Genomic DNA, 26,390 nt, shown 5'->3' on the forward strand with positions numbered 1-26,390 from the left:
GGTTTGCAGATCTATATTGGCTATTTTCTCATAACTAGACATAACTGTACAATGTAAACGTTAGTAATGTATAAAGTACGAGTCATTAATACCAAGTACAAACTTACTAATTACAAATTTCTTCAACTAATTATACATTTTAATAAAAATATCTATTATTGGACAAATTTAAAATATAAAACTATTTCAATTCACTTATACATCTGTTTCAGTTTATAGGTATCAAAATAATAAAAACAAAATAGGTAATTTCAAATAATAATTTTTGTTATAATTTTAAAGTTCAGTCAACATCTTTGATGGAGATACAAAACACAAAACCTTAAAACTTATACATTATCTAAAAGTTTATTTGAGTAAAGTTTCATATTCTAATTTAGGACGTCTCTTGAATTCAGGTTTGGTAATCATATAAACCACTAGTACACAGTAAAATACACAAAAAATTCCCAAAATATTTCCAAGCACACCTTCTGCCGGAAACAGTTTGTATTTATTACTTCTGTAAAAATAGTAAATATGTAGTAAACGTTTGTGTTAAAAATAAATAATACCATTGATCATAAATAGTATTTAATAATAATAATAATAATAATAATACATACAGAGAAAAAATAATTTTTTCACAGAATCCTAGTACAGCAGTTGCAATTGCTAAAGTGAAAATGGAAATGCCAAAAAATACGTGATAAGGTGCCAAAGTTTCTCTATGTTGGGCAGCTACTCCGGGATACAAGAAACACCAGAGTCCACTAATAAACTACAGAGTATCAAAAATATATAATTTTAATTATAAAATATTATACATTCTATAAATTATATATATATATATATTAGTTAGACTTACCTGGGATAGGAACATTAAAATAGTGATAATTCCTAACCAACTGTGTAAAGAATACAAATGAGGAATTTTAGGTACACTATATTGGTGTGAAACAAAAGCAGCAAATCCAGCAATTACAATAAGGATTAATATACAACCATGAATAAGTGAATGTTGTTTTTTTAATTTTTTTTTCGTATTATTCGGAAATGTACGATAATGAAGAATAGCTAAAATAATATAAATAGAACAGTAAAAATCATATTTAGGAATAAAAACAATTTAGCATTTTAAATTAAGAATGTAAAATATTTTTTACATCATTTTGTTTATTCAAAAAAACTTAATTTTATTTTATTATTTCAATATTTTTCATAAATTACATTAATCATTATTATAAAGTTATACCCTCCTCCTCCACAACACATGCATAGAAACATTTCATCATTATCAGATATCCCTCTAATTTGAATTTTGAAACGTTTTTGTTGCTAATAATTAGAGTGCTGTGAGGTACTGATGAGTGAATTTGCGAGACTTATGTCGAAATTTGTTCTCTACTTATTCTACTTGCAAACATTATATCATATAATTCTGGGGAAATAAGTGAAATTTAAAAAAGTCATATTTTTGTTGGTATATATAGAACGAGTTTCCTATTTTTTTAATCTAATCTGATTTTAAAATTCACATTTGGAGAGCTTGTAATTAAATTTATTTATTGTATAGAATTTTAGAATATTCTTAGTTATTATTAAAAAAAAATGCCCTTCTCCATTTCTAAGTCCTAGGAACGTGTATTATTTCTCAATATAATATACATTGACTCTCAATATATAAATTGTAAATTAATAATATTATATGATAGAAAAACGTGAAGAATATTTCATTGGTGACCAAAATAGTGTACTGGCCGAAAAGTGTCCCGCCCTTATATTTCGGGTATACAGTAATCCAGGGTTGTATTTACAACTTTTGAATGTAATTAATAACTGATATAATTATTTAGTTAAAGATATCAATTTGATTTTGGTACAAAATAACAAAATATTTTAGACAATAACGTTTTATAAATTTTAATTTAAAATTTTGTTGAAACTTACCATTTGCAAATAAATAAACGAATGCGATCGTCATCAATAATGGGTGCCAGTTAAATATTATTTTTGGTTCGGTAAAACTAAATCCTCCCCGATATTGAACAATCCAATAGTATACAAAATATATTAGTGTTAGTCCAATAATCTAAAATTTAAACTCATAAAAACTAATATAATTTATCAAAAGAATGTATTCAAATATATTACCTGAAATAGTATGTAGAATTTTGTATATAAACCAATCCCACCAAACATTTTTTAATATTAATTAATTGTATTCTTCAAAATTATTCTGTTAACGTAGCTGCAATATTTTAATAAATACTAATAGTTTGTTACTTAGTTCATATTAATATAACATCATGATGTTATATATACTAATATATATCTTTGAATCAATGCATTAATTTTATTAAAACCTGTTTAAAATGTATAGAATTAAAAATGAATATAAAATTTACCCGCGTTTCGGTATCCTAATCCTAGTGTATTGAACGCGTGTTAAATATTAACTGTTACCTAGTTTTGCTAGCTGAGTAGCAATGTAGTCATGTCGTTATAACATATATATATATACAGCGTGATTCTTTAAACGTAAGACAATCATTATTAAAAAGATTTTGGTCATTTGTTTGACAGGTAGGTAAACTACAAACATTGAAGAATTGTGAAAAAGTGAATAAAAAAAAAAAAAAATATTTAGTTTAGATGATATTTATAAATCATGACATTCTTTATTTATAATTTAGCTTAAAGATACATATTTATATTTAATAACCTACTGTGAGTAATATATTTTTACTTAATAACGTTTTAATTAGGTAAGTTAAATTTTTCTAATGTCTAATAAAAATGATAAAACATCCTTTTTTTTTATTATTATTAGTGACCTATGCCATATTTCAATCAACGATGAAGCAACATATTATCAGAAATGTCGGTACCGTGTACAGTAGTGTACTCGGATAATTTTCACTATTTAGAATTTATATTTATAAATACGATATTTAAACTTGAAATTATCTATAACTATAGATAGATTTTGAAATATAATAAATTGAATAAATCAATTTAATCAAAAAATGGTTTAGCGTAAAAATTTCAGTTTTTCCTCAATTTTTTTGTACTTTTTTTCGATTATAACATAAAATATTAGGAATTAATAGTTAAATTAGTTATTTAATTTCGATATCTTTAAAGTACAAACTAGATCCAATTTTATATCGAAAACCATTCTTAAAGTTGAAATTCAAAGTATTTTATCGATTACTTATCGTGAACATAAACGTCATAAACACATGCAAAAAACACACATCATTGTAAAATTAATATACATTCATCAATCCGCTTAAAATCTAAATCATAATTTAGTAACATAATATATATTCTTCATATTTCATAATATACATTAGTTTAGTTTAAATCGTTAATACATATTAATACATTTTAAATGATTTAAATGATCATGCACATCTACATATAGATGATTGTGCTTTATATCATAGACAGCTACAGTTACATATGTCAATTTTAAATTTATTTTGATATGGTAAAAATACGATAATTTTATCTAACTTAATTTAGTTATAGCAAAAAACCAAAATCGTGCATTCCTTTTTTTCATCGTTTAACATAACTACAGCATGACGCAAATTATAACAATATGCATAGACGAAAACATTTTTATAAACTACCATATTATATGATCAAAATGCTGCATAAATATTATGCTTAACCGGTTACTTATCTGTAAAAAGGTCAATAAGAAAATGCATACTGTAAAACGACTAAATTAAATTATTTATATTTATACATAAAATACAGCAAAATCTAGGAAGGTCCCATATTACATCAAATAAAATCCGGTTTATCAACTATATTCAAGTTTTTAAGAATACTTTTTATTTAAATGTAAAATATTAAAAAACAAAAAAGGTGGATAAATTAATATAACTTTGCTATACAATATAGATATCAAGTGTGTGTCACTGTTAAATGGATGTGTTAGATTTCAATTCAATAATATATAAAAGTACAACATTGTACAGGAAACACGATTCTGATCCGAAATGGTCTATCAATCTATTATATCACTAAGTACATTTCATAATATATTTTTTTTATTGCTTTTAGATATTTAGTTGTTTATAGTAAAATTCATAATATTATACGTAAAAGTTTTAAGACACCATTAACAATGTTTTCTAAAGATTCTAAAATTTCTTATGCCTATAAATAACTCAAACAGAATCAAAATATTTTAGAATTAATAATTATACTATAATATGAAGGAAATAATAAAATAAACATATGGTACAAATTTTAAGTATTTAAAATTACTGGTTTTTGAATTACAAAAAAATATCAAAATTCAATTGAAGAGAACTAGTTATTATTTTATTAAGGATAAACATTCAATGTTGTAAAAAAAAGAATTTCTAGCATTCGTGAAAAATTAATGTGACTTTCTGGTAATCTGTTTTTGTTATTATGATTAGAAATATTAATGAGAAATCATGTACTAAATTTTTAAATTTTAAATTTAAACAGAAAATTTGTTACGAATTTCTAACTAAAATATAATTTATATTTGTTCGCTACTTTAATAAGTATTATCAAAATTTTAATTTTAAACGTTTATTAATATTGCATTGCAACTTTGTATCTTCGATTTTTTTTTTTTATTGTAAAATGAATAGGCGTGCACACAAAACGCGCAGGGTGTGTCCAGTCACACCCTGTGATATTTCATGGTATTTATATTTTTAAAGCGAATTTAAAAAATGATTAGGATAATTCACTGTGTGCACTCTATTTTTGAAAGTCTGTATACAGTTTAACGTAAAGACGTGTAGTTACTAGTATTATTTATTACAAATTGTTATGAGTTAATTGTAATTGTGTATTGAGAAATCAATTATTCAATGTTTTACTTGTGATTATCTATTATTGATAACATTATTCATTTATTTTTATTTTTTATTGTATTTTAACTTCAATGTTAACTCACCACGGCTACTCTCTCGAAATGATGTTTGGTAATGTGAAACTTATATTTTTCTATAATATGTATATTAAAAGCACATTAAGTTTAAAAAAGTTTAATAGTTTTAATATAGAGGACCGTTAATAATATATGGGTACTATCTGCTTTTGAAGTCTGCGCACACTTAGGAGGAACTCTATATTACATTTTCAAACTTTTTAATCAAGCGATTTATTTTTATCTACATTTATTGATACAGATATTTTTATATGTTATAAATGCTGCAAGTATCTCAAAAAGTGTCAAAAAAATTATACCGTGTACTAAAAATTTTTATTTTTGGACTCTATATTATCAAATAAATCCAATTTATTAACTGAAACTACCCTAACATCGAAAATCAAAGAATATTTTTTACTGCCTCAATTCTCAAAAGATAACAAACTAAAAAAAAACACTGAATTAATTAATTTATAAGTATTTAGATTCACCTATAGATGATCCGTGATTGACCAATGTATTATGACGTATCCATGTGTCACCTATTCTAATCATCAAAAATTAATTACATAATTTTGACTTGTAACTTAAATTAACTACTAATTTTAAAAAGTATTATTTATTAATATATTTTTGTTTGTTATGACTAAGTAGTTTATATAAGAAAATTATTTTTAAAACCGTTTATAGCTTTTGCAATATTTGGCGAGTATTTTATGTTAAAAAATCTCTCTCTGTATACTATATATATTTATATAATACTTATTGATTAGGTTATTTAAGCCAGTTTTAAAATAAAAAGTAAACCAAAAGTTGATTAAACTATTAGCTAAATATTATTAGTAATACTATTTAGGTAGGTTCATTACTAAATAAAGTAGGTAATTATTTATCTATGATTTATCAATAAGTAAAAAAATGAACTAATATTTACAATAATAACTTATGTAATAATATATTTCACTAATTTATTATAAACCGAATACTTTTATAATTAATTATTACAATTTATAGTTATATAATGCTACAAATATATTAGGTTATTATCTATAATAGTGTTATCTATTAAAGAACTAATCTAGTACTTTATTTTAATGGTAATATAAGATTATTAATATTATTTGACATTTGTACGTGTTATATACTTATACTATTATAAATTATAATGAAGTATAAACTTTCATTATTTAAAATTGTTTTTCAGTATGAGTTCAGCTAGTTTTGATCTAGAATCATTTATTCTTGAGATATCCTAAGAAAACTCAACCTAGAATTTAGGTAAGTATTCTTTTATCACTCAACTGTGTTTTTGATTTTACTTTGTATAGGTAAGTATACAATTTTCTGTGGTTTCTACAAAATGTTTTCTAGAAAAAAAAAACAAAACATCATTATACAATTCAAACATTCATCGCTCCAATCTGAATCTAAAAAATAATTATTTAAATAATTAAAAAACAGTGTTACCGAATTAAAATTAATATATAAGATAGATAATAGATAGTAAATATATATTGTAACATTAGTAACTAGAAAACGAGAAAAAAAAATTAATAAAATATTTTCGCATCAAATTATTAATTATTTTAAAAGTACATATTTTAAGTCTTATATCAAATTGAAATAAATAATAGATAACGAAATCGAGATATTTATGTTTATGTATGTGTTTTGTGTTTATAATATAAACCTATAATACCATGTTTGTATGTATGTGTGTGTGTATTGTAGTGAACAAATCAATTAACCGCGGAGTAGTTACTCAGTAATCGTGGTGAAAATAAAAGGATATGGTGAAATATTTTCTAAGAATTATTTTTATTGAAAATTTCTAAATTTAATTGAAATTACTCTAGTGTTTTACATATGGAGTTGCCTATAAAAAAGTCATATAATTTTACATGTAAATTTCAAGAGCGGCTCGTCAGGAGAGACTGTGTCTCCCTTTAAAAATAAACTAGCTACTTGTAAATAATGTAATTAATTAAAAATAATAATGTATAGAAATTAGAAATATTTTTATTTGAATTGAAAATATTTTATATCGTTTTCATTGTTTATTATTATAAATTAAAAGGTTAATATCTCGATGAAAATACTATTTTAGTCATTTCTGCGAGTCATATTACTGCTCGTTACGACAGTCGCCGGTTCAGTGAAACAGAAGCTCGTCAGTTGCAACCGTAACATTGAATGGCATGGCTGGTTGGTCGGAGGGAGCTGCGTATCATAGACGCTATTGAACCTGGGTTCACGACAGTAATTGCCATACAGCTGCGTCGTGTAGCAAGTGTTTAATTATTTTTTCTAGTTTTAGACGTTTTATTCACGATTTATTAATTATTTAATAATTAATATACATATATTCGTCTAATATTTATTATTTTTTACATTTTTATAAGCATTTCGGCATTTATTCATATTTTAAAATGCAAAAAGAAAATATAATAGAATTTTTACTGAACCAGTGGTTTTAATGCTTTAGCATACGAACAAAAAAATGTTCGTTGTTATATGGAATTTATGTTATATAATTTTAGTCTCCCCAGAATATTTACCCACGAGCCGCTACTGGTAAATTTAAGAAGGAGGTAATATTTATTGATAAAAAGAAAGCTTTTGATTCTATAGCTCAAAATATTATGTTAAAAAAAAACTTGAGTATTGTGGTATACGAGGAATATCTCTAACTCTCTTTAAATCATGTTTTTCGAATAGAACTCAAGTGGTTAAAATAGAAAATGTTCTAAGTAATGAAATTGAAAATCCTTTTGGAGTCCAACAAGGCATCACTGTATATTAGGTTGTATATTATTTTAGGATTATATTAATGGATTATTAAACCGCAACATTGATGGTAAAATTATCAGCTTCGTGGATGAAACAGTTATATTATTTAATGATAAATTCTTAGATAAAGTAATTGGCAAAACGAATGAAGAATTATCATTAGTTAATCATTGGTTATATAATTACTCATTTCATAGATACTTTCATAGGTACCTTTGTCCCATTAAATCACGTCTACGTAACAGTACTCCTATTGGATATTGTTATTATTATTATTATTATATTGAAATATTGAATAGTAGATATCAAAGCACGTAGTACCTCCCCACAAATAAAAAAAGGTTTATGTCTTCAAGACAGATATTTTCTAAAGTCTAATACAATGAAGTTGAGTTACAATATGCTTCAATACAAGTAATTAAAACTTGTTTTAGTTTACAATATTTCTAATGCATTTTACAATTGTTTGTATGCTCTTACATTTACATTTAGACATTTTCGCTTTCTTAGTATTTTCAATTTTACAATCAGTATGATGTATGTTGATTACAATAGTGATTAAATAGTTTGATAAGTATAATAAATTGGTTAGTGGTATCATTATTATTTTTTTATATTTATACAATAAAATGTGTGATTAGCGAATAATATTATTAGAATACACGTGATTAGTATAACCATAGGCGTAACTAGTTCTTTAAGTTAGGGAGGGAGGCTAGATTAAACTGTTTTATAGCAAATATGCTTTAATTAGTCTATTATTTATTATTTCTAATGCTATTTAAAACTGACTTGAATGATTATTCGTAAACATTATAATTATGTTTTATATTGTAGGCAAAAATAAAGTTAATACTAATATGTAAAGTGCTGGATTTGTATGCATTTGCATATTTATTCTTGTTGATCGTATGATATGCTAAGTGAGCATAAAATTTGTTTCATGACATAACAATTTAAAAATGAAACTTTTTTAGCGCATATTTCGACATATTTCTATTTAAGGGATTATTTTACAATTTTAATAGCATATTTCATATTTTAGTGCATATTTCGATGTTTTTGGTTTTATTAGATATTTTTTAAATATACAGTATTATAATATAATATTATAAAATGATTGTTATACAATGCAATTCACATTTAGGTAAGTTAATTTATTTTAAGATACATTTTTTATATAAATTGATTCTTACTTTTTTTTTTATATAGATTAAAACTACCTACAAAAAAAAAAAGAAAAAATTAAGAAAAATAGATAAGTATTTATAGTAGGGTTCGATAATTTTTTTAAATTTAAAAAAACATTTTTTAATTGTATTAATTAAATCTTTGAAAAACAAATTTTTTTGTTAATTTTTTTTATGCATATTTTAACATTTTAGTGTATATTTAGGTTATTTTAGCGCATATTTAGTTGGTTTTTAATGCATATAAATCCGCGCTCTACAGTAATATGTTTATAAGCAAATACATTTAGCCGAAAATTCCAGTGGGGGGGGGCTGAAGCCCACCCAAGCCCTCCCTTAGTTACACTATGAATATAACTATGTCATTGTATAATAAATTATGTGCTGAACATAATAAAATTATTTATTCTTGTATCTAATAAATAAATCAATTAGTGAAATACAAATAAATCTTCAATAATAATTTGTTAATATTATGAATAAATTTCAGTCTTATAAAGCATAATAATTATACAGTTTTCATTTTTTTTTCTATTTTTTGTTTCTTAGTTTTGCGATAGCCGTCAACCGCAGCGCACGCGGCTTATCTGTGCGCTAATGTGTTTAGGGTGAATCGTCCAGTTATTGAACACCCTCCAGTAATTGAACATCGCTAACAAATGTTTTAATTTTCAGAAAATTATGTATCTAATATGAAAAATTAATAGTTAATATTGTTACTTGTTAGTTGTTATCAGTTCACACACTGGGCTTGAAGTGTTCAAACACTAGCTCGGTGTGTTCAATCACTGGGATTACAATTTTTTTAAACTATAAGTCTATAACTTATATGCTTAAGAGTAATTTGGTTTTAGATTGGTTTCTTAGTAATAATTTTAAAGTATACAAATATACCAATCTACCAATCCAAATTGTATAAATATAAAATAAAAAGCCTATTTATAATTACATTATAAAAGTAAACAAATCCTAAACTGTTTAATCATTGCAAGTCTGTTTACCTGTTTTTTTTCTTACCTACCTCAAATTTCGCAAATTTGGATTACTGTGTGTCGTACTAATTAATTTTATTTTTCTGTTCGTACGGTTATATTATGTTTCGTATTCACTTGCTTTGCTGTAAGCAATATAAGCAAACGACGCAAAATAGCTGTTTTCGACAACCATCTGGTGTACGTATATATACAATACGCTGTACACGCTGTTTCTTATCGTAGGCCGCTACGATGGTCTTGTTATTGATGTTGTTATTATTATATTAATAAATACGTTATCGCAGTGTAATATTTTGACGTTACCGTTAATTAAACTGAATACTAATCACAGTTTCTTTTTCTATCTCTAAAAATGTAAATCAATAATAATAAACCTCCTTCCTTGTCAAAAAATATACAAATAAATATTGGATCTTATTCGAAAAAAATGTAACCACAAGTAACAATTCATCAGGTGGAGAACGGATAAAAAAGCAAAAACCAAAATGAATTCACTTTGATTTTTCGACATTAAACCTTACCTTACCCCTAACAAACACGTAACACACTATTTTCTACGGCAAATTTATTTGAAGTTCTCTCTCAGAATGTTAATACAGACCAAAACCAGAGAATAATCTTATCGATTTAGATCAGGGTGATATTCCGGCTACAATAAAACCACTTTCCTCTGTCTTTGTCAAAGAATTGAAGACTTTCCTGCACTATACCTGTCTTTAATTGAGCTCATCGATATCGATAACTTTACATGTAAGTCTGTGACTGATTGTTTAAAAATCCGGACATCAAACCCTGCATTAGTGCACTTTTTTAAAGATGGAAAAGCTGAATTCCATACTTACCAGCTTAAGGAGGATAAGGCTCTGCAAGTCGTTATTCGTATTCTCCACTCAACCATACCATTTAAATAAAACTAACTATTCGCTCATTCGAAGTAAGACAAGCAACATAATAAATTTAATAAACAATTTTATTTTTATTATCACGTTATTAATTTATCATTTAAATTAAAATATTTAGAAAATTTATTCTGCTTGAGAATATAAATATAAAATTAAAAACATGTCATTCTATAGTGATTTAAAAAGTAAAAGATATAAAATAATAGTAAAAATGTACGCCCTATTATGTGAGAAAAATAATTCTGAAACGTTATAACTTTTCTAGACGAAGAGTTGTCATTGTTAAACAAATAATAATAGTTATCCTGTTTATTATTTTATACACATCGTCATACATGTACATATATTTAGTTGTCTTAATAGTTCTAAATACCTACTGTATAGTTTGTTGTAGATAATATAAATTAATCGACTTGTGGAAAGTAGTATAAATAAAATAAAAAACACATCATCTTGTATTCAACTGCATTTATTTGACAGAATTTTTAATAATAAACCGGCTACATATAATATAACCATATTGTAATATACCACTATTTAATTCATTTTTTATTCCAAACATTCCATCATACAATCCACAATTCAATTGCGTTCTTATATTATATTTATTGATAATATAACAATTAAAATACCATTACCAACTATACTTGGGACTCAATTGGCGAACTTAACGGTCAGCGTTCACTTTACGATAATCATAATAACCATAATAACCATACACTATACAGACATTTTTTATACACACTATTTGAGATATAATTATAAACTTATTAATACTGAAAATATTAAAAGTTAAATAGCTTTAAATATTGAAGAAATATTTAACACAGCTATATGAGTGTATATGTTATGATAACATTATTTACGTTCTATTGTGATACTTCTTAAATCCGTATGAAAGTATATTATTGTAATTTCGAAATAAAGATTAACTTTATGATCACTATTTTTGAAACTAATTGAAAAATGTTAATCCAAATACATACCTATGTTATAATGCAACGTATAGGATTAATATTATACTATAAATAGTATAAATACTAAATAGCCACAGGCGTTATTGTCACAACGTTATGTACCATACACATTAAAGTTTATTAAATATTTATACATTTTTGGACGGCGTAAAAGTATGCAATTTAGCTACATCATTGCACCATATTATTGAAAACGGGTCGGTTTATTAACCAATTGGTTTATATTCACTCAATATCAATAATACTTCGAAATAGAGACTTGTTAGGAAGAATTTCTTGTAATTTATAATTATGTATTAGAATTGTAATAAAATACATAGTATACACAAATGGATATGTAATTTTTCATAACGTTTATATAAATTGGAAAACATCCTCATCGATATATTTACGTGTACACAGAAATAAACATGACCGAAAGGTTATGTTTGCATTCAACAAAATTTGACGCAACTCACGGTAGATGTATAGTAAATAAATTAACTCTACAATATAATGATAATAAAAAAATTATTTTACACAAATTTTAATATTTTAATAATTAGGAAATAAGGCACCTAAGAATAAAATGTAATGGCCAAAGATCACAACGTATGAGTAAAAACAGACGATTACTGTTTATCCAAAGTTCTCAAAGTGATGAATGAAGTATGGCAATTTTCTACCCTTATTTACTTCTTCGCACGCCGTCATAACGCTCTTTGTCAGCGGCCGTGGTCCGCAGCTGAACACTCCAATCTTGCTTACCTATAATACGATTATTATAAATATCATTATTACCGCCGTAGTTAAACAATCGGGCGTGATAGATCACAGTAATGGATAAAAGACTTACGTAGCTATGTTTCTTCTGAACAAATTTCAAAAATGATGACATGTCCGGTCTACCGAAATGATTTACCGCTTTCAGTCCAGTAAACATGCTCATTTTGCTCAGTCGTTGAAAGTGATTTTCACAAATATACTATTTTAAGAATTACATGAAACCATAAAAAATCTATATTAATGAACGTCGCGTGTTGTGTGATTGCTGCATAAAAGTTATATATACGTACCAACATGGTAGTTCGCAAATCAAACTTATGGAAGAATTGAGTAATGAATATATGTATTTCTAAAACATTAGTCACGTCTTTTTTCTCGACGTCACGCAGCACGTCAATGAACCATTCAAAGTGTTTGTGCGAGGGGCATATCCATAAAAAGTATACCTAAAATCGAAAATTAATAAATTTAATAAAGCATTTTACAAATTATTGGAAAATTTAAGTGCTTTTATCAATAACAAAAAAATTGTACATACTTTTTTACAGGAAACTCCTGAGTAACGGTTTGTCGACGTACCGAATACTAAATCGTTTAGGATAGAAGCGTATGGAGTAATACCTATACCTCCGCCGACCATGACTGCCACTTCAAACTTATACCAGTCTTGATTTCCACCTCCGAATGGTCCTTCGAGACGTATCTGCACACGAGACAAAAAAAAAAAAAACAAAAATTAATTTTTACATATAACAATGCTTGTTAAACCAAATTTTTGTAAAAATATTGTAGTTTATAAATCTATTACATTACCTTTGGCTGATGAAATTCGGGATTTATATTGCTCGGATCGAAGAAATTTCTCAACTTCCATGTCCAATGTCCTTGCGCCTTGATATGGCAGGACAAAAAGTTTTCATGTGGGGCCGAAGTCAACGTGAACGAATGATATTCCGTAGACTTCAGAGCAGTACAATTCAAACGTATCCATTGACCTGACAAGTACTTAAAGTTCGGTGGGCGATAGAACTTCACTTTGAGTACATCGGATGGTAGCAGTTCAGTTTCTAATATGTCCTAAGGCCATATATTTAGTCCTCAGACTCACCACCTTATCCAAAATGAATATTATCCCAGGACCGATGAAGTATTTCCAGAATTTCGGTGGCCCGGTTATCCTGGCTAGCCCGTGTAATAACATGAGTACATACATTGCCACGTACAGACAGTGAGTGGACCAAAAGTACACATATGCTTTTTTTCGTATTATGGGATGCGCAAACGTAAATATGATGATCATTATCACGAACAAGCATACTCCGGTTACTCCTGAAAATAAATAGGTAATACACTATGAAGTTTCCAATTTATATTTCGATTCTGTCGATTACAGTACACACTCGAATTGTGCTCACGTACCCGTAATTGTTTTAAAGAGCCAGAATGATATTCCTGGCTTATAGTCTGACGGGAAGTGTATTTCGGACGTCAAACAGTGGAGGTTTTCTAATGGCTGAGTAGATACGTGATAGAAATTTATTATATGACCGACGGTGTGTATGATGGAAAAAAAGAACGCAGTGCACGCGATCACTTTGTGGAAAGGTATGTGAGAGTCCAGTGGTATATACTGTTGTATTGAAAAGTCTTTTAGCTTCGTCAGCAGATTTCTCGACATGGTGAGCAATAATAAACAATACCCGAACGACAAAGAGGCCGCGGACCCTCTTGTCAACGCTATGCCTACTCCCATTATGTGCCGGAGATCGGTGTGTTCGGCCAAAAATGAATAATCTGAAGAAAAAAAAAGATTTGTTAACAGTATATTAACATAGACGCAAAGTTATATGTAATAAAAAAATAAAACCAATTTTAAAATGATCAAAACGCTTACATATGAATTGGTGAACAAACAATGCAATAGTGATGACGTAGAAGACAAACAAATAAAATATATTTTGTCTGTTCTCTTCCAAATAAGTGACAATGCAATCAATACGACTCTTGATTTTTCCTTTGTCGTCGTGGAGAGACGGATCCACATGAAAACTAGTCATTCTGCAACAAAAAAAAAATAAAACATATAAAATATGTTGTGATTTTTTTTTTATTTGGAAAAAAAAATGTTTATTATTATCTTTACCGCGCAACATTGGTCGATGTGTCTAAGAAGTTTTGTTTTGCACCTTTGCAATCTAATCCAATTGCAACAAAATCACCTTTGTACTCTTTCATCATGAGTTTAAAGTCAGCATACGTCATAAAATCTTTATTCGACAATCCCACATTCTACGAATATTGAGTTAAATAAATTATTTAAAAAAAAAAAATTAAAAATTAAATTGTTATTGTTATTATCAGTACTTGGAACATTCCATCAATCAGTTCAGTGACATGAGCATCCGACAAACTAGTGGTTCGAGCGATCTCCACTAAGGATCTTAACATTTCGGAGAATTCTCCTTTGTCAATCACTCCATTTCGATCGTTGTCACACATATCGAATATGATTCGAAGTTTGTCTTCAGTTTTACCTCGTGAAAAAAGAACAACTGTGTCTAAAAACTCCTGTATACAAATATTCAACCGTTAGTAATATTGAAATCAGTGTGCATAATTCACGTGCAATATTATAAATTAAATAATAGCAATAATATTTATTTATCAATAGGTAGTTTAAAATAGTAAGCATTCGATAGTAAACAGTGATCATTATTTTTTCATTAACATAACACGGTGTATACAATTTAAGTTTTAATCAAACTATGAAAAGTTGAATGGTTATTCAATAAATGGACGAATAGATTGATTTAAATAGTTAATAACTGTACATTTCGCGTATTAATAAATTAGTGGCTAAAGCTTTATGTATCAAAGATTTATTGTATAATTAATAACTTATAAGTAAAAACTATCACGTTTAAGTCATTTTTACGAAAACAATATTGACTGTACCGATAAAACTAAATGAAAAACATTATTTAAATTGATTAAATAATATGGTCCGTTACCTTTTATTATAGCCATAATTATTATCAGTACATGGTTTAGTAAAATATTATATTTCAGCGTTTACAGTATTATAGACATGACACCAATAATATAAATCAAGATGTTCAAACCTGGAACGATATTCTCCCGTCGCTGTCTTTATCTACGATGTTGAACATCATTCTGACAAACACTGCGTCTGCTTTCATACCCAACGCAGATGCGAACTCAGCTTTCGATAATGAAGTCCTCATGACCACCTGAAAAATTATAATAGTTAAATTCAGTTATAATCAATTAATTGTCAACAAATAGAGTCGAATCACACGTTGTAAAATGTCGTGGTGAATATTGCCTTGGACTTCAGGTTTTAGTCGTTATTGGTAGAGTGTATACCTACCTTACTTTATCGTATTCATATACTATAATATGTTGCGTACTAACTCCAGAATTGTACGATTAATTGTTATTGTGAAGTAGATATATTATATTGAATATTTAAAGTTTTGTAATTTTTGCCTAATGCAATAATGTATTGTCAGTATTTTATTATATCATCATTTTATAGCAGCTTATATAATATAAGTTTACTATTTTTACAGATAATAGATATAGAAGTTTTATGAAAAAGTATGGAATTCTGAACTTGGGTACTTTCACGTAATGTAATTTGAAATATTTGATATTTACGTCTCCGTCTTCGTCGCCTCTTCTTCGGTCACCGGGTCGAAGTCCAAAAGTGAGCGCGTATGCTTCTCTGAAAAAGTGTTCTAGTCTTTTTTGTCTCCTCTCTCGCGTTTCGGCTTGGGCCAACAGGAAGTCTCTAGGTGCCTGTAATGTGACTAAGTGTTTTTTGTGCGAATTTAAAAATGCTTCGAACTTGTTGATGAACTTCCGCCTCTCGCCGACAGAGTCGAACTCAAGCACCAGATCGTGGTCTTTCGGCACTCTAATCAAGACCAATGGACGTTTTTTTTTGCTACCATCCACCTGTATATAATAAAATATTACATTATTTGCATTATGTAATGGGCTCATAATCAAAAGCTGCTAATTTTTTTTTTTTTTTTGAAAATTCATTTTTATTTTTTGTACGAGTATATACAAATAGTTATCAATGCTCACGTATTCAAAACCACGAATAATAATTATATAGGGCCATTTTTAAAAATATTTTCGACAACTTAAAGATTTTAAATCAACACATTTCATATATTTGTTATTTAATTGGGATCAAATTATTAGTTCTTATTTCTTAAATTTTATTGTATTCTATTTTATTTACATAAAAAATGTATTACCTAGTGATAACCATAAATTGATATATTGTATTAATTTTTTCAACCATACAACAATGCAATAATACAATATTCTTAATCATTGCATATTTATCAACAAAATTAAAGATATTGTAAGTAATTACACCTCTATAATATTTTGTGTTTTATATTACATCCTATTTTGTTTCCGGGAAACACATTTAATTAGAAATAAAAAATTTCCTGGCATATGTATTTAAATTTACAAAAATACGTTTAATATTATCATTTTTTCACGTCATATTTTTTACAAACCTAAATTACAAGACTTAATTCAACACAACTTAATCTATAGAAAAAGATATTAAAGATTTAAGTTTAAAATCGATTTCCGTGTTATCGGTAATTTAATATTGTGATATAGCGCCTTTCGTTTCCGAGTACTCGTTTATACATACAAAAAGATTATCATTATCAATTATTTTGTACTCGTCGTTACCTGTGATTCTTCGACAGTTATCGTGTCACATTTGGCAAACTTAACCGATCTCAGCTTCTCTCCCTTTCGGTCTACTGTGTGCATTTCATCTTGCGGGCCGAACCGCACCTTCACCAAACGTCTATGGTTCGCATGTAGCCATTCTCTCACCGACATCTTCTCGACTGTTATGCCGTTAGATTTATTACCCGATTTCATTTCTTCTTGCTTCATTCTCAAATGTCTCTTGCGTTTGTTCTGGAGTTTAACGACACCGTAGCCAGCTCCGGCACAAATGAGCGGAACGACTCCCAAAAATATACAAACGTAAATGTACGCCAATTCGTTTCCCTGCAATTGATTAAAGTGACAGTTCATAATTTTATTGTAAGAATAATAATTATTTCATACACATACAATTATTATTTATAATACAATTTGTAGGAGCTTACGATTATAGGTATTCAAAACTTAATGTAATAAAAATAATATAAAATATATTCTTTTGATTAATGATAATTAAAATAATGCAATTAACACATATTACTATTATAACTAAAGGTCAATAATATTATACGACAAAACATATTCTTAATTTTCATCAAGATAGGTTTTATAATTAAATATATATATGCAATATTATTAACCAACATTTAATACATTTTACATATCAATAGAATATATTTTATTTGTAGAAGTCGTAGGTTAATTTATTAGTGATTTTGCTGTTAGCCGTTAAGTAGTAAAAATAAAAAAAAACAGTACAATGAAAGTGATTAAAAAATTCAAAATCATTAACATTTGACATTACCTCAAAATAGTCAAATCCTTTTAGATACGAACATGGTTCTAGTGTAGACGGTTCTATTTGACCCGGCTGTGGACACGGATCTCCTTCGTTCCAGAAGAAGACTTCCCGTTGTATCATATCCGGTTCTATATCTGTACTGTTTACTATTACGTCCCACAAAGTCACCGAACGTACCCATTCAAGCTCTTCGTCCGTGAACATACTGCAAATACATTTTTGCAATAGTTCAGTATATATTTTATGATGAGTTTTCATTAACTAAAAACGGCCGTAGACTCACTCGTTTTTGTCATTCTCAAACCAGAACCGATCGGCTTCTCTGATTCGAACAAACTGGTCCACGATTATTGCGGTGAACAATTCACCGGGACCGTCTTTCGACTCTAACATTCCTCCGATGTACAAATCCACATTGTCTACGCTGCCGTAAGCTTTTTCCAATTTTTCCGCCAAATCGGGATGGCGCCGGAACAGCTCCTCGTTGATGTCTTCGAACTTTTCGACTCGGGGTAGTTCGAAATACGTTCTAATCTAGGAAACACCACCATAATCAATATTACCAACTTTTATAATGCAACTGCTAAAAAGCGCGCGATTTCCTCTTTTACTCTCTTTCTCTTTCGTCAACACTACCGTATTGTAATCTGCCAGCCCGTTGTCCCTGCCACGCATTATGTTGAGTGCACCGAGATCCCTCCGGGAAAATTCGTTGGGCCCGAATAGTTTATCGCGGACATCCGAACACAGGACCGCGTCTTCTCGCTCAGCCAGTTGTGAAGCCATGCCCAACATGAACTCTTCAACGCTACTGTCAGACATCACGTCCTACATACACAATGCAAACGTGATTATACGCAGACGGGCTTAACTTATGCAGTTAGGTATGCGAGTACAGTTGTTTTCACGTGTCGATTCGTCGTTACGTTATTTACAATACACGCGTAGGTATATAATAATATAGATACTCACACTGGAGTCCCACCAATAAGCGCACAGTCTCAGAGCCGGATTCCCCATAGCTGTTTTCCGATAGTTGCATTTTCCGTCTCTCCGATAAATGCCGGGCGGAATCATCGTGTGCCCAAACCGGAAAGCCGACGATTGAAACACATGGCTGATACCTGGGTGTACGTCTAGTTTGTAGCCCGTATACTCTGGCAGTTCTGTTCCTAAGAATGCGGGGATGTATTCGTAAGCAATGATGTTCTGAAAAACGAAGGCAAATAATATATGTATAAAACTATAAAACAATAAATATTCAGTGATCCTATGATAGGCTTGCACGTTTACAAATAATGATCGGCGTACGGTGAACGCGTATAGCGCATACCTGTAAAGTGGCCACCACGAAACGCCTAGCTTTCTGAAACACTTCTTCGTCGGACCAGTCCGGGTGGTCTTGCTGGACCCTGTCGGCGATCACGTTGTGCCATTTGAACAACAATATCCCAAACGATAACAAAGCTGGATTTTGATTGCTTCTGGGATCTCCCAATACTGTACACATACACACGTAATCGGTATAGTACATTATAATATAGTGTGAAATGTTTGTATTATCGAAAGACCATTATGAATCACTTACGGAAAAGTCTCTCGGGACTCAGTGTCCTCAGAATATTGGGAACAGGATTATTGAATAAAGGAACACGCATCGTGTTCCTCACCGGAAATCCATTACTGGGCTCACTTAGTAGCGTACCGTTTTTAAAAGATCTCATGGCGTTTATCCACGCCTCACTTGTGCTATAGATAAAACTTCCGTCGATCCAGCTGGTCACACGGTTTATCTGAAATAGATAGTTTCGTTGTAATCATAAAATAGACCTCATGCTCATAGATCATCCCTGTGAATTAAAATCGGAACCACGGTAGAAAGCACCGGTAATACTATAAACTAAAACTATATTATATATATATGTATACATAATTGCCTGCTTGCATTGGTCACTAAGTTATTTAATAGTAGCCTCATGGCGCATAATGTTAGTAATATAGACAGGGATGGTCTGTGGTTGCAATCGAAATGAAATTCGTTTTTAAACACAGTGTAAAATATTACATGTGTATTAATTACTTTATAGTTACCTGTTGTCTCGGCGTATTTGGACTTTGACCGGTGTTCCGGTCATAACCAGCTCTGTGGAACGGTATCGATTTACCGCCTTCGCACTCGTGGTCGTACATCTCGTCACACTTTTCGATTTCAATTGGATGCACTTCTATAGGACAACCACTTTCGCTGCCCATTACGATTTCAGAACTCACGACTTGACCTGTACCGATTATCAACATGATAAACAATTAATTTTTATAAAATCGTTATTATGCTGGTATTTGTTATATTGTCTTATTATTTTATGTACCGAAAAACGCTAAAATCGCAGTTCTGTTCTTCAGTGACGACAGGCCGTCCGATCCTTTCATGAACAACGAGCTTAATTTTCTGGGGCTGGGTCGGTCTTGACCAGACATCATGTATACGCCATCGGAGTAACTGGCGGGTGTTTTCCGGGTCATGTGACTATCTATAAACAAAAAAAAATGCGATGAAAATAATTTTTTCCAACGACGTTGAGCACATTAATTAAAAACATTTATTTGAGTTAATTAAATTGAGTCAACATTAAAAACGTTACACTGTGAGTTAATATGTATTAAATAAACAAAATATTTAATTTTAAAAGTCTTAAAAGTTAATAGATATAGAGAATTATAATGATTTAACTAAATAGATTTTTTTTCTAATATTACGACTCGGACTCGGGTTACAATTATTTATTTATTTATTACTAAATATTTGGTTTAAAATATAGGGTCTTATACTACCTATTAATATTTATTAAACACTAGCTCTAGTGGCTTAGACTAAGTGTATGTATCAACTAAATTATTAAATAAAGGCATTTTTATTTGTTTATTTAAAAATATTACAATATACTATATTGATAGAGTTTCAATGGATTAAATAAAAATATAACTAATTAATTAGCTATAACTACAATAAATTATAACTTATAATTTGTAGTTATATTCTATAAACAAAATAAAAATTAAACGTACTATTTTTTAAATTTAACTAGAAAAGCCAAGTTGTTACTATGGACTCTTTAATTTATGAAATAATTGTCAAATAACTAGAAAATTACTAATTAGTTAAAATCTTTATAGTTAAATCCTGCCTTTAGTTTTTGGGCACATTTTTGTGTAAAAAATCATCATCAGGTAAATTCATATAATGAATTATTATCATTAATGTTGTAAAAGGTAAACACTCTAGTTCTCAACTTTACCGAGGCCGTTCTATTCATAAATTCGACTAAACTATGAAGGCGCGGCAAATCAACCGGCCATTGTTTGCTTGAGTTGAATAATGTAACTGTTGCGACAAAAGAATGCGCGCAAATGACAAGAGAGATCCAGTTCAAGTGCCCGTTTTAACCTTATGCCTTATTCGATCATTGGGTTTATGATCGTGGTTTTAAAAGCAATAGTATAATTGCGCAACTATAGCATTCGGAGAGTATCATATAAACATTATGGAAAGTAATTTATCAATTAAACCTAACTTTCCTAATGTATGCGATTCATTGACATACATACATATATATAGATATATATTATAAACATTTCAACTGTATGATAGGCTTGCTACTTTCAGCCAGCTCATTATGAGCTACTATACTATTGTCGAGTTGTTTATTATGATGCTTATTACTACACACGGGTTGAGTGTATGTTAATTTAAACTTAATTTTTCTTTTTTAGTATAATATGTTTTTTTTGTTTTCGAAAGTGTTTTGCACACAACTATATTATATGTACATGAGGACATAGTAAACATCTCTACAGTTAAACGTATAATAGGAAAATACTTTGAATGAATTCATGTCAACTCGTTTTACAGCCATGGAGGCCAAACCATCATCACGATCTCACAACTAATTTATAAGCAGAATAATAATAAAAAAAAAATAAAAAAAAAAAACGAGAAAATAATACCATCCATTTGTTTTGTTTTGTTGTTTAGGCGCATTTGCGAGTTGAGCACGATTATTTATTGTCCTTTTTCCACATTATAACGTTACATCATTCCAAGGAAATGTAATTCAATGGAATTTATTTACTCATATTTTATATACGACATAAAGTTTATTTATACACAACACACCAAGTGTGAATCACGTGCTGTATATAGAAAAAAAAACAAATATTTAGGGTAAAAGTATGGTTGCCTTGAGGAAATATTTTTGGGCGCGTAATGCTAGGAGCATGAACCGTCCTTGAGCCTCGAGCAGCTTAGTACGAATGCGGTGAGCGCATTCTGCGTGCGATATAAAAAAAACTTAAGAAAAAAATTAATACATAAACGTCATTACTCAAAGACCAATTCATTTTTTTTTCATTTACATTAAAACGACGTGCCAATGAAAATTTAACGATTAGTAAAAAAAGAAAAAATTACGTTTGGTTTGTATAAATAATAACATCACGCGATAGAGCGCGCGACACTGACGAAACTCGGTAGATCCGAATAAGCAAGGCCAACGCGCGAAAAATTATAAAACAACATAATCTAAAAATTGTGGTGATCGGGAATAATAACAATAAACACAGAAAAACGTTATACTATTAATGTTGGTGTGTTTAACTTTTCGAAAGGACAATATTTTACGACATGCGCACGCGCCACGGGCGCATAAGTACAAGAGAACGATGACCGATGTGTGAAAAACCCGTTTGTCGGCGCGGGGTGTTGTGCTTCTTGTACAGTATAATAAGATAAATACACACTCGACCGAGGCCATCGGGACTTACGCAGAGTCCGAGACACGAGACGGATTTTCGTCGTATCGACTTGGCCGCGGGCGTCGGTCCACACTCCCAGAGGGGATTGAAAAAGATTGACGTTCGGGCGGTGACTTTGTTGTCCGCCGAGTATCTGTATTATAGCTGACGAAATATTTTATTTATGCGTAGTGATGATTGTGAATTTGCGATCCCGTTCCCGAAGCTCCGGGTTAACGTGTTATCTACAGTATCGACGCCTATTGGAATCGCGATTAATATTGATGTGAATTGTGCATAAACAGTTTGCACTCGATCTGCTGTCCACGCGTATGAACTAAAACAAGCATGTAAACTTACTGTAGGTACATATATGTTGTTAAGCGGTGCGTGCGTGAGGTGTGAAGGGTTGTATTTTAAGGGATTATATTAATTGTTGAGTTTTTTTTCGCTTTACGGATTTTTGATTTTTGTGTACACATTAGTATAAATAATATAATGCATTGACTACGTACACATTTAATACACTATTAATATACTAAAACTCTATGAATAATCAACTAAACAACAGACTGAAAATCAAAAGTATCGACACGTAAAAACGTTTGCCTTTCAACCGAATTAATATTGATTAATTTACATTTTATAATCAAACTTTTTAATGAATGCGTTTCCCGCTTATCGATGTGTATAGTATAATAATTATACTTGTACGTATATCGTTTATTATAACAAAAAAAAAAACATAGATAACTTAGATAACTCAGTGTAGTATATTTGACGTTTTAATTATTTACGCGCAAGGCATCGACGCGTTTTTAAAGAAATTGGCAAGTCAATAAAACACAGCAAAAAAATAAAAGTGCCAATATAATAATTACACTGCACACCGGTATGTCTCCGAGGTAGGTATTTCACATTGCCGCGTGTTACTATTATGGTATAATATTATACAGTAGATAATACTCGTTAACTGCTTTTCTTTACCACCCGAACGTCAAAATAGATCTTCGACTTTGATAAAATGTCCACGTGACCACTTATCATAATTTATTATGCGTAATTATAATATATATACATGGCTATCGTAAGTAGATGTACACGTATTTCAATCGCAGTTCCGTTTCGTTCCATCGGTGGCAACCACGTATGATGATTTATATTTCCTGATATTAAAATGTTATTACTTTTGTAATATACGAATATTATGTATAACGTCCGTTTTGCAAAATGATTTATAATATTTATACACATGTATTTGTGCATAATATATCGCTGTATTAACGTACAAGATTATTAATCAGCTAAACAACTTGCGCATTACAACGACTCCAACCGTTCTACATTTAAGTCATAAAAATATATCTTCGTCGCCGTTGCAACAGTTGAGAGTCAATAAATATTAACCAGTTAGCGGTTCTCAAACTGTATTCCACCGAGCCTTAAAAGGCTCCACAAAGCGATTATCTAGTAACTCCGTGGACTAATCCAAATTAAAATCATATTCAATATTCATTTAATTCCATAATGAAAAATAACCCATCGTTTTGTTTTTTGTTTTTGGCTTAAGATAAATCTAAAGATATTACTTATTTTTAGAGTTTTGTTTTAGGCAACTTCAGAGCTTTACGATCAAAAAAGTTTGAGAACCATTGAAATTAAGTGATGCAATTTAATATCCACAATGCGTTAGGTCAATGTCATCTTATTATTGCAGATCGTTCGTTTATAATCTTCGATAATTCGATAAGATAAAGTCTGCAGGGCTCGATTGTCTCGCCATCGCCATGTGCCCACGTATCTTCATGAATCATAAAATTAATTTTATTTTAACGACTTTCACAAGCCACACAATTTGATTTGAAATTACATTTGTTTAAAAACAGTACCCAACAAAAAGAGATTACTCTTTGCAAAGTAAGGGGCTTATATAGTTAGTATCACTGGACCACGAAAATTGCAAAATGAAAGACTAAAATTTGTGCCTGTAGTGCTGGTAACAAAAAAATAGCACATACTTTAGTTAGTATAGACTGTAGACTAAATGTTATTCAATTTAGTAATATACATTATGATTATAATATAATATTATATTATTATAATATTCTTATTATCATTTTATCAAAAGAGCGTGTCATAACCATCATTGATCATATAACGGCATTATGCGCATAGTCAATCCTCATATTTTCGGAAATCTCAAAATATTATTTCTTACATTTATTAGCACTGTCAAAAATTACTAAGATATTATAATATAATATCAACCCGTTTAAAATAATATCAATCCATACAATTTCAATATCGATGCGTCTATAATATAGTCATTCTTAACAGCGTCCAACTACAATCATTGTCGATGTATAATGACGAATGAGTAACAGTAATTAACCGTGTTTAAAGAATTTGGAATTAATCAGGATATGCGTTAAAGTCTTTATTCTACAAGATATACGTCAATAAATATACATTATATGTATATATATAGATGAATAATAATCAGTCTCCGCGGCGATTTCATATATAACCTACGCATATTTGTAATGATTTTTTTCCTTTTCCGTTAAACACCTTGATCGTTATACATATACGTCCGTTGCGTGCTGATAATGTGCTATACTTTAAGTATTACGAATTAATAAGATATGCCGTCACTCCCTCGTCTCTGCGTACCTACCTATTATACGTAGTCGACTGTTACGCCCGCTGTATTGTTGTATATATAAATATTAATCACATTATAATATATTATTATAAGCACACTCGTCGTGTTCATACTCGATACTATAATATAATAATTCGCCAATCGACGTGAATGTGCTAAACTCTTATATTACTTTAGCGCTGCAGCTATATCATATAGTCGGCGAGTTAAATCAAAAAAAAAAATCGTTTAGCATAACGTATATTATTATATTTTTCTTTTGTCCGTGAAATTTCCGAATTCAAGCATGTGTATAGCGTGGATAATATCGTACTCGATATAAACGGTATATACTGCCGTGTCGGGCGCTATCGAATACGTATCTGTTTATAATCTCCGTGATGGTCGTTTACATATTATTATAATAAAACAATAATAACATACAAATACTGCACACCGTACCGTCCACATAATCACGACGACGCGACGTAGACGGTGACGATGTAATATATAACATTATAATGTTGTTAGCGAGTGATTACACACGTTTCCCGCTTGTTTTCATCGCGTGTCGTATTCCTGTCGATTATGAACACAATCGCATGTGGACATTTGATGATAGGTATGATGTGCGGGATCTATGTGTACGGTTTCCGATGGAGTACTTGAAATTGCTCCGAGCCGTGTCTATGATATTCCATCCGCCCGAAAAACACGATAAGGCACTTACTGTCATGTATTTTTAACCACCTGTCGGCTGTCGCGCGCATAGTAAATACTAAAATACCATGGATAATATACTAAATTATTGCTCCTTAAAAAACGTTGAGGATGCCGTCTCTGCTTACCACTTCGCCGTGCCACTGCTCCAATATAGTATCGGGTATG

At 29.5% G+C, this 26,390-nt stretch overlaps 2 protein-coding genes across 2 annotated transcripts in view; both read right to left on the bottom strand.

The window, feature by feature from the left end:
* Window positions 1-246: 246 nt before the first annotated feature.
* LOC113557030 (cytochrome b561-like) lies at window positions 247-2,536 on the bottom strand. The gene is made up of 6 exons (XM_026962306.1): window positions 2,388-2,536; window positions 2,134-2,230; window positions 1,930-2,071; window positions 848-1,056; window positions 606-760; window positions 247-502 (listed from the first exon to the last, which is right to left on the bottom strand). The coding sequence occupies exons 2-6, from the start codon at window positions 2,179-2,181 to the stop codon at window positions 349-351; spliced, it is 708 nt and encodes a 235-aa protein (XP_026818107.1). The 5' UTR covers window positions 2,182-2,230; window positions 2,388-2,536; the 3' UTR covers window positions 247-348.
* Window positions 2,537-12,086: 9,550 nt separating this feature from the next.
* Window positions 12,087-26,390, bottom strand: part of LOC113556351 (dual oxidase) — a 47,370-nt gene continuing 33,066 nt past the window's right edge. Inside the window, 21 exon segments of the mRNA XM_026961230.2 lie at window positions 12,087-12,513; window positions 12,602-12,730; window positions 12,822-12,977; window positions 13,070-13,234; window positions 13,345-13,608; window positions 13,610-13,860; window positions 13,951-14,325; window positions 14,426-14,589; window positions 14,675-14,820; window positions 14,896-15,099; window positions 15,654-15,782; window positions 16,213-16,512; window positions 17,281-17,610; window positions 18,071-18,272; window positions 18,351-18,601; window positions 18,704-18,895; window positions 19,040-19,276; window positions 19,401-19,567; window positions 19,656-19,860; window positions 20,159-20,346; window positions 20,437-20,598. Of these exon segments, the coding sequence (XP_026817031.1) occupies window positions 12,385-12,513; window positions 12,602-12,730; window positions 12,822-12,977; window positions 13,070-13,234; window positions 13,345-13,608; window positions 13,610-13,860; window positions 13,951-14,325; window positions 14,426-14,589; window positions 14,675-14,820; window positions 14,896-15,099; window positions 15,654-15,782; window positions 16,213-16,512; window positions 17,281-17,610; window positions 18,071-18,272; window positions 18,351-18,601; window positions 18,704-18,895; window positions 19,040-19,276; window positions 19,401-19,567; window positions 19,656-19,860; window positions 20,159-20,346; window positions 20,437-20,598 (4,346 nt within the window). The 3' untranslated portion in view covers window positions 12,087-12,384.

Source organism: Rhopalosiphum maidis, chromosome 1, assembly GCF_003676215.2.
Source record: "Rhopalosiphum maidis isolate BTI-1 chromosome 1, ASM367621v3, whole genome shotgun sequence".
In the NCBI taxonomy this organism is placed as follows: Eukaryota; Metazoa; Arthropoda; class Insecta; order Hemiptera; family Aphididae; genus Rhopalosiphum; species Rhopalosiphum maidis.

Bases quoted from the DNA above. Each gene is read 5' to 3' on its own strand.
- LOC113557030 (XM_026962306.1), bottom strand. From the start codon at position 2,181: ATGTTTGGTGGGATTGGTTTATATACAAAATTCTACATACTATTTCAG. The intron at 2,072-2,133 runs GTAATATATTTG...TTTAAATTTTAG, and splicing joins AATTCTACATACTATTTCAG to ATTATTGGACTAACACTAAT. The intron at 761-847 runs GTAAGTCTAACT...GATACTCTGTAG, and splicing joins TTTTAATGTTCCTATCCCAG to TTTATTAGTGGACTCTGGTG.